At 41.8% G+C, this 16,827-nt stretch overlaps 1 protein-coding gene across 5 annotated transcripts in view; it reads left to right on the top strand.

The window, feature by feature from the left end:
* The window catches only part of SIPA1L1 (signal induced proliferation associated 1 like 1), a 370,713-nt gene that overhangs the window by 336,374 nt on the left and 17,512 nt on the right, over window positions 1-16,827 (top strand). For all 5 annotated transcript variants that reach the window (XM_068254095.1, XM_068254094.1, XM_068254096.1 and 2 more), the window contains one exon: window positions 9,003-9,228. In XM_068254095.1, coding sequence (XP_068110196.1) covers window positions 9,003-9,228 — 226 coding nt within the window. The remainder of the gene's footprint in view (window positions 1-9,002; window positions 9,229-16,827) is intronic.

Below are 16,827 nucleotides of genomic sequence, written 5' to 3' on the forward strand. Positions count from 1 at the left end.
ATAAAATGCCTAAATCTCATGAGGCATCCATACCTTCACTGAGACACTAGCCAATTGATCAGAGGTGTAAAGTTAATGTAACACAACTCAATCTGCGGCAGCTGGAGCAAGATTAATCAGTGAGCATACCAGCTTCATTTGTATTACTAAAACAACTTCAACCTTTTCTAGTAGATATACATATGTCATGGCAAACCAGAAAGGAATAGTTGCATCCACTTTTTTTGGCCTTAACCTAACTTTTGTTTAATCAAAATTATGCTCTTATCACAAATTCTCGATTTCTTTTTCTGTTGATTTTACATGCATCTTTGATTATGTATGTAAAGTGCTGCAAATGTCAGCTTTACATAAACACTCAACAATTTAGCAGCACTTGATTTCTGCTTCATAGCCGACATGCAGCGTGCTGGTGTCTTATAGAAGACACGGCTACGTTTGGTGCTTTTTAACTTCTCCACAGGCATCTTCCAGGGAGTGTGTGCTATGGATCATTTTTGCTCTGGAGGTAAAAAGGTTGTTTACTTATCCTAAAATTGCCACTGGTCTCTTACCTTTAGAACAGTCTTCTTCCCAGCACTGCAATGGCAAATTAACTTGACTTATATGTACATTAGGGTCTGCACACCCATATAAATAGACCATCAAACTATATAGACCAATGCATAATCACGCAGGGTGCAATGTTGTAAAAATACATAAATGTTACCTAAAAGAACATGCACACCAGACAAAAGATGCTTTTTAAATGCAATGCTTATTATTGAAATAGAAAACTTGTACATAAACCCCGATAAACGGGCAGGATACAAACATATACATATTAGCACAATTTTAACTGAACAATAAGCAATGACACAATGTTACAATATCCTGACAAACACAGAGATGGAGGAAAGTCAGAATTTACCCAACAGCAGCGCTGTTTCGAGGCAATTTGAGCCTCTTGATCACGGGCAATAAAAGTCCAAACAGGCAAACAGCAGATAGGCAACAGATGCGATCATGCAGGGCGGCGTCCTCCATGATCCTGCCCGTTTATCGGGGTTTATGTACAAGTTTTCTATTTCAATAATAAGCATTGCATTTAAAAAGCATCTTTTGTCTGGTGTGCATGTTCTTTTAGGTAACAAATTAACTTGACTTGCCAGCAGTTGCCATTTGTAACTAATCAACTCTGTAATGCAGGTGACATACAGGTACCTATACATATCTCACAATGTTTTTGCAGAAGTCCGGAATCTAGGTCCAGGTCTGTAGTAATGCTTCGCCTTAATCCTTTATGCCATTAGTGTCACCTCCCAAGCCTTGTTTTGAGAGTCAAGTAGACAAAAAAGCCCAAGTGAATTTTAGAGAAGGCTGTGGAGATGGACTCTTAATGTAGTAAGTTAGGATACTGCTCCAAGCTCTCACTTAGATTTAAGTAGTGACACAAGGTGAAAATCAGATCGGGAGCACTTTCAAGGGAAATTTGTTTGAAAAATAACGAAGTGTATATAGTAATAGCAGGTGCTCACTGTCTATAGGCAGTCTTTTTTCCCCTCTCTGGGCTCTTTACCTTTAGAATTTCTGTGATGGGTGTTGACTTTTATGCGGGCAAGCGTCAGCCAAGTTCTCATTGTGATGTGACAGTCTCCCCATTGGCATATAGAATTTATGTGATTGGTGCTGGCTTTCATGTTGGTAAGCTTCAGGCACTCTTTGTGCTGTGACAGTCTCCCCATTGGCACCCACACCACTAGGATCTCACTGCCAGGATGGTGTTTCAAATAAAGCCCAGATTTTTAGGTCCAGCATTTCCAGTGCATCCTTAGGGTGGTAGTTTGCTTTTGCCCTAATCTTGAACTAGACAAGATCCTTTACCTTGCTTGAAAACAATCTGGATTCCATAAAGGAAAACCGCTGGAGCAAGTTTAAACACGAAGATAAACGTTTTGTACTGTATGGTTTTAACGAGCCAATGAACAGGGGAGCACCGCCTTTGACTATCTGGCCTTGGTCATTTACTAAATACTTACAAGTTACTCTTAAAGAGGAACTTCAGCTTAAACAAACATAATGTCATTAAGTTAATTAGTTATGTTAATTAAAGTAGATAGGTAATATAATCTCTTACCCACCCTGTTTTAAAAGAACAGGCAAATGTTTGATTTCATGAGGCAGCCATCTTTTTCATGGTGGCAGCCATTTTTTGGTTGAAAGGAGGTGACAGGGACTGTCCTGTGTCCTGATCACCCCTCCCAGTTGATAGGCAATGAGAACAGCAGCATCAGAAATCCCATCATGCTTTGTACAGTATGGGGGGGGGGGGGGGGGTGCCCGGGCAGTTTTCTTTGATGGGGCGGAGCTTAGCTTCTATGCAGCTAAAAATAAAGCTTGGATAAGAAAAATAGTTCTGATGCTTTTAAACTATTAAAGAAACACTAAGCCTTTTCAGTGCTGCTGAGTAGATTTTTAGTCTGGAGGTTCACTTTAAGTGGCTGTTTTGTATCCTTGTGAAGAATTGCATTTGGCCCATAACCGTGTTCATAAGCAAGATGTAAAGCTTAGAAAGCTGGAAGTGGGCAAGGCTAATGACTATAGGTGGGTGAGATCAAGTGTTACTGTCAGCCTTGTTGGGTCTCTGTTATGCTATGCGCAAATTCCATATTTCACGGGTTCTTTGTGACAAACGTGAAGATGCATGCGTACACACCATATACTAAGTGGTAAATTAGTTTCAAACAGTGACAGCTTTGCTTTAGGCAATAGTCCTAGGTTAGGGTGATAAGCAAGGGCCAGCTGTCCTTTTTGTCTCATTGGCGAGCTCATGGAGCTCTCTTTGAAAGGAGCAGCTGTACCTCTGACGCTGTTTACCTTTCCCTGAACTACACGATGCTGTCCAAGTTCTGAAGTCACAACGTATCTCCTGTGGCTCTAATCACGCAGACTTTGCAATACACTGTAAGAACAAAATCCCCCATAGCGTTCTCGGCTCCATATAATGGTTCATCCAGGGCACACAGTTTCCATGACGACAGTGCACAAGGTTCCCCCTCTGTGTTTAAAGCCAAAAAGTGTTGGAAAATAGCAGGTTATGTCAAGATGTCAGCAGTCTTTTTCTGTTCTGAGCTTACGTGTAATGCTTTGCACTATTTTCTGTCTGTGCTGTTTGTCTTAAAATAGTGCTTTGATGTAATCTCTTCACAGCATCAATTCCTTTGTACTCTCTGCCACCCAAATTCTTGTCTATTGCACAGCCTCAGTTGAGTTATTCGCAGTTCATGTTTATATGCTTTTTAGTATTTAAAGGACAAATCAAGTAAATCCCACAAATTGCTCCCTGATCAACACAGTTATAAGATAATGATTTAACAAAGTTATACCTGATACTTGCTGCTTTGAGAGCTTCACCGACCCTCCGACACCCCTCACTAGTTCCCATTTTAATGTGCAACTGTTAGTGGCATACAGATTGGGGATACATTTATCAGTTTCCCTGACAGGTCATTAAAAAAAAAATGCTTTATGCCTTCTGAAAAGAGACTTCAGCAGAAGTATAGTTAGACGTTCCCCACTGTTCTAACAGATTAGCCCCATCACAAGAACTTGTACAAATAAACTCCCTTAAAACTCGCTTTGCAAATGTAATGCACAGGGTTGTTATGCTATGACCTTTCATTCCCTAAACTACATTTGAAAGAAGGGATCTTAAAGGAATACGATCGATACCCAAGTGTTCAAAAATGACAGTGTGCAAATAATGTCTAAGTAGCTGTGTAAACATTTTCCTACTTTTCATGTTAAATATCAGAGGCAAAAGCTGTAATTTATTGAGGGTAGGATGTAGCTATATTGGGACAAATCAATTGCAGAAGGGGTGTCTGCTTCAATGCACAGCCAGAGTTGCATATCAAACTACAGAAAGTAAATATCAAACATATCAAACTCTGAAAGCGAAAACAGTATGAAAAAGCTGTGACAATTAGTTACATTTCCTCTGCTCTCTTCAGACACGTCAGTCAGAAACACAGGACACAGGAGCTGCAGCTGTTGGGAGCTCTCTTCTCTGTCACACACAGAGCTACACATAGAGTTAACTGATCAAGTGTGAGGGGAATTTCCCCTCTCCTCATGGCTCAAGTCAGCCTTCAGTTTTGGCGTCAGTAAAGTTTGAATGTATTTTGATAACAGTAAACAAAGAAGTTGCTACTAAAATGTATACACCAGTACTTAGCAGCACTTCCCAAACAATTCCTGTGTCAATTGAAAAAAATATGTGAATCGATAGTATTCCTTTAAAGAGGAACTGTAACATAAAAAGATCCCCTGGGGGGTACTCACCTCGGGTGGGGGAAGCCTCCGGATCCTAATGAGGCTTCCCACGCCGTCCTCCATCCGTCAGGGGTCTCGCTGCAGCCCTCCGTGGAGTCCGGGCAGCGGTGACGTCATTATTTACCTTCCTGGCTCCTGCGCAGGCGCTCTGACGGCTGTCGGCTCCGAACTACACGGAAATACCCGATCGCCGTCGGGTCCGCTCTACTGCGCAGGCGCAAGTTGCCTGCGCAGTAGAGCGGACCCGAATGAGATCGGGTATTTCCGTGTAGTTCGGAATGGAAAGCCGCCACAGCGCCCCCGCTGGAGCCAGCAAAGGTAAATATTGAAATGACAGTCGGCACAGTCGCCGGCTGTTCGGAGGGCTGCGGAGAGACCCCCGTGGGACAGGGGACGGCGTGGGAAGCCTCATTAGGATCCGGAGGCTTCCCCCACCCGAGGTGAGTACCCCCCAGGGGATCTTTTGAATGTTACAGAGTCTCTTTAAGGACATTCTGTAAACCAAATATTCTACTGTTGATATGGTTGTATTTTTAAATGGGTCGAAATTGCAATTTACCCAATTGGATTAGCCAGAGTTCTTTTTTTCTAAAGATTAACTCCACTCTTCCTCATACAGTGGGAAGAGCTCAGCTACCCAGAAGCCTTCTCCACATCACAGTCCTGGGGCATGACATTATGGCCATCTGTTTCCCATCACTCTACATCACTGTTCCAGCCACCACTCTTGACTGCAAAATGTTGGTCATGTTACATATTCTTAAAGCAGCAGGGACAGCCATACTATCCCAGGAAAAAAAAGACCATATATAAGTAGATAACTACTTGTTCTACTTGCATAACAGATGGATTGTACTGTCCATGTTTTATTTTCTATGCATTTTATATAGTAAATAAAGAGATTTCTGTTCCTGGAATTTGCGATCTTGATTCCCTCTGACTGAAGCCAATACTGACGTAATTTCCTCCCTTACTTTTTTTCCTCCTAGAAACTGCACTGTCATTGCCAGCTTGCTTTGTAAACCTGTGAGCACAGCATAGATCAAATTTCTGCAGCTCACTGAACTACCCTCAGCCAATCCGTGAGGAGCGGGAATGTGGGAGTGGTGATGACACTCTTCCTTCTCATTGGCAATGGCAAAAATAGAGCCAGGCTGACTGAGATAAGATTTACTTTAAGATACTTAAACGAGGCACCCGTCAGGGGTGTCCTCTCTCTCCACTGCCGTTCGCTCTTGCTTTAGAGCCCTTGGCGGTGGCGATTAGACGACATCCCGATATTTATGGATATGGTGTTGATAATATTAAGTTGTCTTTGTATGCTGACGATGTTCTCCTGTTCTTGACTAGACAATTATCCTCTTTACCAAATCTTTTCAATTTTTAGAGACTTTTGCAAATTTTTCGGGGCTTAAAGAGACTCTGTAACAAAATTTTGAGCCTTATTTTTTCTATTCTATAAGTTCCTATACCTGTTCTGATGTGGTCTGTCTTACTGCAACCTTTTCTAGTTGCACTATCTCTGTAATAAATCTTATCTTCTTTCCTCTGTCGTGTCTGTCGGCAAGAGGCTGGAATGTGTGGAATGTGCAGCACTGCTTGTCATTGGCAGAAGCTTTACACACCCCCTCCAAGTTCTGCATGAATCACACAGTAAGCTGTTCTCAGCCTATGATACTCTGGTTAGAAGCCAGTCATTTGTTTGTAAACACTGTCTAAAACTTACAAGCCAGGATTGTAGCAGGGAGTGACAGAAACAGCACAGAGGGGCACAGGGGAACATAATGAATAGAATGGTGTGCTTTTTATACTTAGAATATTAGAGTACAGATTCTCTTTAAGGTTAAAACCATTCTTCTAAATCCACAGCCCTTCCTAATCACGCATGATTAGATGGTTGGATACTACTTATGGTTTTAAATGGAGTCAAACTAAATTTAAATATTTGGGAATTTTTCTTACACCTTGCTTTGGGGACCTATATGGAACTAATTTTTCACATACAGTTATCAAAATTACACAACTTTTGAAGACCTGGTCTACATACAAGGTTTCATGGCTGGGCAGAAATGTCGCCTGTAAGATGATTATCCTTCCCAAATTATTGTATCTGTTTCGTATGCTTCCTATAACTATAACTAAAAAATCTTTATCTATTATTCAATCACAAATCAACAAATTCATTTGGGACGGTAAACCAGCCAGAGTTCGTCTACAGATTCTTTATAGACCCCCCTTGCAAGGAGGTATTGGCTTGCCGAGCTTATGGCACTACTATCTAGCCTCCAAGCTTAGTCAAATTTTTGACTGGAATATAGATTCAAAACCTCCAGCCTGGTATCATCTAGAATCTACCTCAGTCTTTCCTTTCCATCTAAATTCTTTAGTTACGATAGTCTCTAAGAGGGATTTGACAATTCTTGCTGGCAGGAATAGGATTGTATCGTCATTGGCTAAACTTTGGATTTCTATTGCCTCTGCATACAAACTTATGACTTTTCCCTCCTCCAGGATTTCTATCTTCGGTAACCCTCGGTTTGTTCCCGCTTTTAGGAACCCGCAGGTTTTTTCCTGGTGGAGGGATGAAGGTCTCTATACAGCTAATAGGTTTTGGATTAGTGATGTTCCTATTACTTTCAATATGCTCAGATTTAGTAAAGACGCCCCCATGGAAGAAGCATATATCGATTTTGCCAAATCAAACACTATTTCTCTTCAATTTTTTCCTCATCTCCAGTATATGACCCCCACTATGTTTGAATTACTTTATTTTGGTTTGTCTCGTAGAAAAGGGTTAATTTCATCACTTTATGCTCTATTGCTGGGACGTGATCATGATGATAAAATGTCATATATGAGAGCTTGGGAACAGGATTTGGGTGTTCAATATAATTGCACTGATTGGTCTTCTGTTTGGACTACGGTCTCTAGGGTGATCAAATCAAATATGGTGAAAGACACATCTTATAAGATCTTGTTTCGTTGATATTATACACCGTCTAAATTACATAAAATTTACCCTTCAGTCCCATCGGCCTGTTTTCGGGCCTGTGGCATGGAAGGCACATTGTTGCATGTTTTTTGGGATTGCCCTGGTGCACAACAGTTCTGGGACGCATGGAAATCTATGACTAAAGATGTGTTTGGCTTTCTGGTTTCTTTAACTGCTCCCCAGGCCCTTTTGTATACACAGAATGATGATGTCCCAGGTAAATTTAGGCCATTATATAGATATGTTACTGGCCGCTCAATGGTCTATTGCTTATAAATGGAAATCCACTGACCTTGAGCTAGCATTGGTTACCCAACGTCTAGACCTTATGATGTTGATGGATCGAGTATATTATTATAGTACCGACAATATGACCCGATTTGATCTTATTTGGGAACTTTGGAGGGCTTACAGACACTTTTAGTCTCCCCTGGACATGTGCGTATACAGTCTTTAATTAGTCATGAGGGTTATATACACTTCAGGACTCCCGTTTCTGGATGTTGTACATAGTTTGTATGTCGTTTAGCTGGGTTTTTTGTTTTTTCTCTATGTGCGGTGTCCGGAGAGCAATTTAATTTGTTTGGAGATTTTCGAAAAGGACTGATCCCTGGGATCTCAGCTGGAGGTACTCTGTGCCCCATTTCCCAGGTTGAATGGTCCTATATTATGGGCCAGGCTCCCCGGCCGCTTTTTTATTTTTCTTCTGTGTACGTTTTGTTATCTTTTATAGTTTATGATAATTAGACTATATATGCAAATCATTTGTATAATTGACATGCTATTTGACTTGCATCTGATGTTGTTGTACTTGATAATCTGCTCAATATAGCCTTTTAATAATAATAAAAAAAAAGATTTACTTTAAGATTACAACAGAAACATTTCTGAATAGATTTGAGTGCTTTCAATGCAGAGTGAGGTTCCAGGCTGCATATTAAACACATAGCAGTGGGTAAATGGAATTTGATTTTGTTGCGGACAATCCCTCTTTTAAACTTCCTTAGCTGATAATTTCTAAAACTTCCTTAGCTGGTTAGGAGTCTTTTTTTTTTTTTTTTTTTTTTTTTTTTTTTTGACAGCCTTGTGGGCTGCTGTTTTATTTTACCTCAGGGCAGCTGAGGGGGAGGTAAAGTCAGTACTTAGAGGGAATATTGATATCTCTATAGACACTTTTTCCTTGTTCCGTTTTGGGTTTACTTGAGCTTAAAGTGAACCTGAGATTTGAAAATGGCATTTATTTACACTTACCTTGGGCTGCCTCCAGCCCCATTAGAACCATTGCGCCTCTCACCATTCTATTTGCCCTCCTCCGTTCTTGCACTATGCCTCCTGGGTATCCGGCCCGGTAATTCAGCCGGCCGCTCTTCTGCACATGCTCAGCCACGGGAGCGTGACAAGGGGCCGAACACACATGTGCAGAAGCCCACTACTGGCAGCGACTAACCTGGCCGAAGATGATGGCAATGGAGGCCACGGCCCTCATGGGGCTGGAGGAAGCCCCAGGTAAGTATAAACAAGGCACATCTCAGGTACACTTTAAATAATTTTATTTTGGAAAAATGGTATTTGTAAGTCTTTTGTTTGGGGAAAATAATCAAGTGACTAAACAGGTCACAGCTGCAATTGTAATAGGCACAGCTGCAATTAAAAACTGGAACTATAAAGCCACGTTTTGTTTTTTGTTTTCTTGCAGTCATCTTTTCCTACAACCCCAACAAGCAAGCGATCTTTGCACAGGACACTTTCTGATGAGAGTATCTACAGCAGTCAGCGAGAGATGGTATTCATCAATGCACGAGCCTCTCTTCTGGACCAGGCGCTACCCAATGATGTCCTCTTCAGTAGTACCTACCCATCTCTGAATAAGTCTCTGCAAATGCGCAGGCCCTCCTACACCCTGGGTATGACTTCAATACATGGTAAGAAAATACATTCCATGTTTAGATTTTCGCTGTGGTATACTTTAAAAAAAATAATTTCTATGTACAAGCAGAAAGGTGGGAGGGGAGATGACAAGCCTACTTTCTCTCACTGTGGTTAGCGATGGCACAGAAAAGAAACTGAAAGAATATAACAGCAGAGAGATTTCTGAATAGATAGTAGAGCCTGTACTGCAGGGTGAGATTTCTGGCAGCATTATAAACACACTCCAGTGTTTAAATAGAATTTGGTTTTGTGACTGACAATCCTGCTTTAACTGCACATATTCATTCTGCAGTACTTGAGGGTTTTAGAAAGGATAGTGGAAAATTAATCCATGGAATTCCAACTATTTCAGGCTTTGTACAATTGTCTTGGCAAATAATATTTTTTCCCTTTTATTTTTATGAAGAGAGAGGAAAAACTATGCATCAACCCCACTGGTGTACTGTATGTAAGGGGTGTAATAACCATTTTATTCATATACCATACAAAAGTAGTCAACGCAATAAAATTGCATTATAAATCGCAGCATACTAACAGGCTAATTAGTACCATCACAGTATTATACCATGCAATGGCCTCAATTCACTAAGCTTATCTCCTGTCTTTAATAACGTTTCTAGAGTGATCACCATGGTGGTGGGGCATGTAGCATTCAGGAAACCATTTACCTCAGGCAAACCTAAAGTTAACTCTTCTGTCTTTAAGTTAAGGTTTCAGCCCTTAAAGAGAATCTGTATTGTTAAAATCGCTCAAAAGTAAACATACCAGTGCGTTAGGGGACATCTCCTATTACCCTCTGTCACAATTTCGCCGCTCCTCGCCGCATTAAAAGTGGTTAAAAACAGTTTTAAAAAGTTTGTTTGTAAACAAACAAAATGGCCACCAAAACAGGAAGTAGGTTGATGTACAGTATGTCCACACATAGAACATACATCCATACACAAGCAGGCTGTATACAGCATTCCTTTTGAATCTCAAGAGATCATTTGTGTGTTTCTTTCCCCCATGCACTAAAGTTTCAGGCTGCTCTTTTCTTCCTGCAAACAGCTTTGCCCTTGTTTGTAATTCCTCAGTATGTGAAAGCCCAGCCAGCTCAGAGGACGATTTATCCAGCTAGTAAAAGATAAGAGAGAAGAGAGAAGCTGCTCTAATCCTAAATATCACACAGGCAGTGTGCAGAGAGGGGCCTGGAAGGGAGAGTTCATAGCAGAACCACAACACTGAAGAACTTGGCAGCCTTCCAGACACAGGCCGACAAGTCTGACAGGAGAAAGATACATTGATTTATTACAGAGATAGTGATAGCAGAAAGTGCTGCAGTAAGCCAGAACACATTAGAATAGCTTTTGGAACTTGTAGGATGATAAAAAACAGGATGCAATTTTTGTTACGGAGTCTCTTTAAAATAACTCCAGAATTCTAAAGTTAAAGACAGGCTGTTAATTTGTTGCGTGTGAAAATAAATACAGAGGAGGTAACTTAACTACAGAGGAGGTAACTTAAGGAATGAAGAGATAAGATAACGTTCTCACTGTGTGGAGGTAAGTTTTCTCTTGCCTTATGATCTCCAGCATGATCTTAGTGAATTTAGGCCATTATACCTAAAATATTGGTATACTGTCACTCTAACTATACTGCAACAGGCACAATGTTAGAGTCCCCACAGGAGAGGAGGTTCAGTGGCGAAAGTGCTAGGGCAGTGTGTAACATAATAATAATGTGCAATAGTAAAAACAATGGTACTTTTCCGTTAGCCGGGTGCATCCACTAGGTGGCGATAAAACTCCACCAGAATTACATCTTTCCCTACTATCCATGGCAGCCTGGAGGGGGACTAGTAATTAACGCCACCTAGTGGATACGCCCGGCTAACGGAAAAGTACCAAAAAAAAATATCATTTAAACAACCAATATATTGTGATTGTACAAAAATGACGTATAAACTAGTGGAGATCTGTCCAATGTAGAACAGGATAGATTTAGTAAAGTATATGTGAAATAAATACACTGGTCTTGGGGGAGTCAAGTAGTCAGAGGCAGTGGATGAGGGAGAAAACAAAAAAGAAGCCCTCCAATAGTGCATTAAATTTTTTAATGAAGATATGCAATATAAAATTGCACTTACATTTAGGTTTCTTTAAAATTCAGCATGTAGTGGCCTGCCCACGATCATAACCCTCTGCCGCGGTCTGGCCAGGACCCGGTGATGCAACGTTGTTGTTCCACGTTCCGCTGGCTGTGATGTTGCCAGGGTGATAAGGAGGGGGCGTGACCTCTCACGTAAATGCCTCTATGTTACTACCAGTTTCAGCGCTTCCTGCGCCTTCCTTCCTGCGCAGAGGGTTACGATTGTGGGCAGGCCACTACACGCTGATTTTAAAGAAAACTAAATGTAAGTGCAATGTTATATTGTGTATCCTCATTAAAAAATTTAATGCACTATTGGAGCACTTCTTTTTTTGTTGTCTCCATACACTTCAGTACCTGGAATCCACCCAGTGAGAAGCAGCTCCAAAGTGCACCAACAAAAAGGATCACACGTGTCATTTTTTGCATAAGTGACTTTAGCCTAGCTAGTTAGCGCAGGGCATTTTTTCTTTGAGTGGATGAGGGAGAGCTGCCTATATGCCTTCCAACTAGTATGGCGGTGGTAAGTTCGCTACTTCAAGGGGGAAGAAGCCCCTAGTGCTGACCCAGGTGTCTGCATGAGCTGTATACAGTATGCATGCAGGGGAAGGGTCGCTATGGTGCTGAAATACAGTACAGATAGTCCCCTACTTACAAACGAATCAAGTTACGTTTCAGAGATACAAAGTTGTCTCCAGGTACTAATTATGCAGTACTGGTTTTTGACAATTCTGGTAAATGTTACCGTATTGTATAAACTCTTACAAGAAAAAAAAACACTTTAAAAGCCCATTGAAAACAACCAAAAAACATTGTTTATACTAAATGTCCAAAACCAGAGCTGTCCAAAAGTAAATCATTCATTCACTTTTTAACATGTTTAACACAGTCTCAACTTACAAATACATTACACGTACAATCTCTCAGAACAGAAGCTGTATGTAAGTAGGGGACCCCACCTGTATTGGGTGTTTTTTGTCTTCATATCCATATCCTTTCTTGCCATTGCACACTCTGTAGATGAGCTGCCAACATCTTCTTTCTTACATTTTTCCCCTTTTCATTCAAGAGGATATATGTACTTTTTAAACACTATTTAAATATAAATATTCCGACTTCATTTCTATAGAAAGTTTATTATATATAGCATTTGTTTTTGAATTCTCAGGCAGTAAGTGTTTGACAGTAAGGGATACTTTCCATGACATTTCCAGGAGGTGGCGCTATTTTTTCCTCTGACACCAACAGTCATTTTCATGTTGCTTGAATATGTTAATTATTATTTCCGTTAAAAACACAGCGTCTCCGTGCTGCCCATTAAATGGAAAATAAACCATAATTATGATGAGAAAACGTATTCATGGTGATTTTGGAATACGGCAGTTTGTGTTTTTATTTCACATCTCCCACTAAGTGGTCCGTAACTGCCTTCTGCACGCGCTAAACAATTCTAAAGAACATTTGCAAGCCTCAGCCCCTTTCATAGATCAACAATTATTTCCAGTAATGTGATTATAATTATCTGAGTTACAGTTTGGATGTGTTTGCAAACAGAGTCTGATTGACTCATTTGTCAGCTATGGAAAAATGATGGTTTACTCTTTTAAGTTAATGGCAGTAAATTAACACATTCAAGGAAGTGGGCATCTGCCTGTCTGAAGAATTTTGTGCTGCAACTGAGTGGTATAAAGAGTTTAAAGGAGAAATAACGCGCTAACGGGTCTTATCAAGTTATAGCAGTTTTAATTATTTATTGTCCATATTGGAAGAATACTAAAAAAACAACCTTTTATGTTGCTTTTGTGTGCTATGTGAGTTCTTAAAGGATACCCAAGGTGACATGGGACATGAAGAGATCGACATGTACAGTGCATAGCACATAAATAACTATGCTGTGTTCCTTTTTTCTTTCTCTGCCTGAAAGAGTTAAACATCAGGTATGTAAGTGGCAGTTCCTGTCTGAGTCAAGACTGGGTCAGACTACAGTGTGACCCTCACTGATAAGAAATTATAACTATAAAACACTTTCCTAGCAGAAAATGGCTTCTGAGAGCAGGGAAGAGATAAACAGGGTCAATAGTTCATAGATTTTAGTGCTGGCATACTTCAATGAATGTGTCATTGAGCAAAAACAGTAAAAAGTAGATTTAAATTGAAAATAAAACTGTGAAATATCTTAAGGCTCTTTCACACTACTGCTGATTTTCTTGGCCTCTAGCGAGGCGAATCGGCGCAGAGCGGCGGCGATCGGCTTGTACACACAGCTAGCAAAGTGCAACAAAGCAAAAAGTGTGCAAATAGGCCCACCAGGGGCTGAGAAATCCTCCGCGGCGGCTTAGCCCGAGCTCAGCTCGGGCTTACCGCTGAGGAGGTTAAGGTGACCATATATCTGCTAATTTTGTCGCCGATCATTCAAGTCAATAACTATCGAATCTGATGAAAATCAATAACAATAACATTTCTGTAGCTTTTTTTCCCTTTGGACTCAAAGGGCTTCGGCTCCCTCAGATTTAGTAATTGGTAATAGGATGCAGTATTATTACAACAGAATTTTATTTCTGCAAATGCCTAACTAAACAGGTGGGTTTTAAGTCTGGATTTGAACAAGTCCAGAGATGGAGCTGTCCTAAACTGCTCAGGTAAGAAGTTCCATAATGTAGGAGCGGCATGACAGAAGGCTCTGGGACCAACATTTTTCAGGTGGACTCTGGGTATGACTAGATTATTAGGACCTGTGAATCTGAGATTGAAGGCATTGCTACGCAGCTGCAACATTTCTTTCATGTATCCAGGGCCCAGATTATGTAGTGCTTTAAATGACAGTAGACCAATTTGAATAGGATCCTCCCATTTTATAGGAATCCAGTGCAGGACCAGTGTTATGTGGCAGTGACGAGGTTGGTTAGTCTGGCAGCAGTATTCTGTATCAGCTGTAGACGGTAGAAGTCCTTGTTAGGAAGGCCGGTGTAGAGAAAATGACGATAGTCCAGTCGGGATGTAATGAAGGCATGAACTACGGTTGACAGGTCTTCTGGGGGGCTGAGGTACTTGTTTTTTTCCATGTTCTTGAAGTGAAAATAGGATGATTTCACCACAGCAGAGATGTGAGTTCTGAAGCCATCGGGGCCACAGCAAACATGCCAATCGATTATTCAGCCAAAATTGATACTGTAGCGGTGCATTTAAATACCTTACCTGTCCTCTACCACCGCTAGTATCCAGCCCTCCAGCTTCCGCATTAGCGCCCGACCTGGCTGCCAGCGCACATGGGTGGCGCGTGTGTGACTTCACGTGTGCTATACGTGCTTCACATGTGCTATACGTGCTATACGTTGATAGTCACAAGGGGCGCAAATGCAGAAGATGAAGGGCTAGACCCTAGCAGCGGACAGGTAAGGTAATGTATTTTAATGGGGGAGGGGCACTTTAACATTTGGGGGACGAGTGAGACAGCGTCACAAGGCAGATTCCCTAAAGATTACTTCCTAAAAAGCAATCAGGAATCTTGCTGTGGATTGAGATCTGATTAGATTCGGTCAGAAAAAGATCGGTCTCTTGGTCGGCCTGCCCATACATCGCTAGGTGCATGGGCACCTTTTAAAGTCTGTTTTTAAGCAGACTTCAAGAAGAGATTTCTACAGATCCTGCTGGGTTAACAAAGATATGTTTGCCTAATCACATCCCAGCCGCTCTTTTGTTTCTCAGATAGAGATGGCTTGAACCTTCGATTTTCGGTTTGCGAACCTCGAACTTGAATTTCCGAAAAAGTTTGTGAACCTGCAAACTTTTCGAACCGCAATAGAATTCAATGGCCAGGTGAACTTGAAAAACTACAAACACTGTTTCTGGCCACAAAAGTGATGGAAAAGATGTTTCGAAGGGTCTAACACCTTGAGGGGGACATGGTGGAGTGGGATACATGCCAAAAGCCCTGGGGAAAATTACGGATTTGCCGCACAGCAGAGTTATAATTCCTAAAAGGCAGAAATCACATTGCATTGCTAAATTGGAGGTCTAAAATGCTTGAAAACATCTTGCGTGTGTATACATGGATCAGCAGTTAGTGTAAGTAGTGTACTGCTTCACACTGACAGACCAAACTCACTGAGTAACGCACGGCAAACAGCTGTTTGTGTAGTGGTGGCTGTGCTGGACTGATGCGCACGATGGTGAGAGTGCAGGCGATGGCGGCTTTCAAGCCCATATGGTTGTTCTGAGGTAGCTCAATGACAGAACTGTCCACAATGAAGCAACAACCTTATTATCTTGGGTCAGGTGTGCCCCCCAACACACTCATAGCCGGTCATTGCTTCATTGTGATACGCAAGCCCCTTCACCATGGCAAGGTAATGATTACGAAGGGGAATTGACACATGTACATGCCTTTTGTTTTGTTGTTCCAGATGCAGTGCAGCCAGAAAAATTAGGCATGCACACGTACCAGAAAAATTATTTTTAGGTTTGGTAGCAGCCACGGCCATACAAATTCAGGAATCCACCTGGAGTCCTGGACCCTGTTGGTGGTGGCGGAGAAGGCAGTCAAGCGGCCTGCAGGCAGAGATGCTGTGTGGGGACTGATTTAGTCTTGGGGCAGGCAGCAGCGGCCGGCAGACAGAGATGCTGTGTGGGGACTGACTTAGTCTTGGGGCAGACAGAGATGCCGTGTGGGGACTGACTTAGTCTTGGGGCATCAGCAGCGGCCGGCAGACAGAGATGCTGTGTGGGGACTGACTTAGTCTTGGGGCAGGCAGTCACATGGCAGAGATGCTGTGTGTGGGGACTGACTTAGTCTTCGGGCAGGCAGTAGCCCTCCAGGATCCATGCCTCATTCATTTTGATAAAGGTGAGGTACTGAACACTTTTTTGACCTGACTGCTGGTGGTATTATACAAAATGCAGTCACACAGAGGCAGTGAAAGGTATGCACTGAGTGTGCTGGGCCTGGCACAGTACAGCAATTAGCAAGGGCCAACTGCGACAGACAGGGCTGTATACGCAGTGTCAGTGGCACACACCCCAAAAAAAAAACACATCAGAAGAACATTAGCTCTTTAAAGAGCAGTTTTGGGGTGCTTTTCATAAACAAATATCAGTAAGGAGCAAGCTAACAGACCTCCTAACTATTGCTTTCCCTATCTCTCCAATGTCTCTTCCTTCTCTCACTAATACAGCAGGACACAGAGCGAGAACATGGCCGAAGCTACTGCCTTTTACAAGGGAAAGAGGGGCTCCAGGAGGGAGTGCAGCCTGATTGGCTGCCATGTGTCTGCTGACTGTGATGTAGAGGGTCAAAGTTTAGCCTAATGATGTAGTATAGGGGGGCTAGCTAACTAGCTAAGTGAACCAGCTAAGTTCGTGCGAACAAGTTCTCCGGCGAACCGTTTGGGCCATCTCTACTCTGAGTGACTATTAACTTTGCTCTATCAAGCAGCCAATCTCTCTGCCTCTAGTCAGCATTCTAACTC

The sequence above is a fragment of the Hyperolius riggenbachi genome, chromosome 9 (assembly GCF_040937935.1).
Source record: "Hyperolius riggenbachi isolate aHypRig1 chromosome 9, aHypRig1.pri, whole genome shotgun sequence".
Taxonomy (NCBI): Eukaryota; Metazoa; Chordata; class Amphibia; order Anura; family Hyperoliidae; genus Hyperolius; species Hyperolius riggenbachi.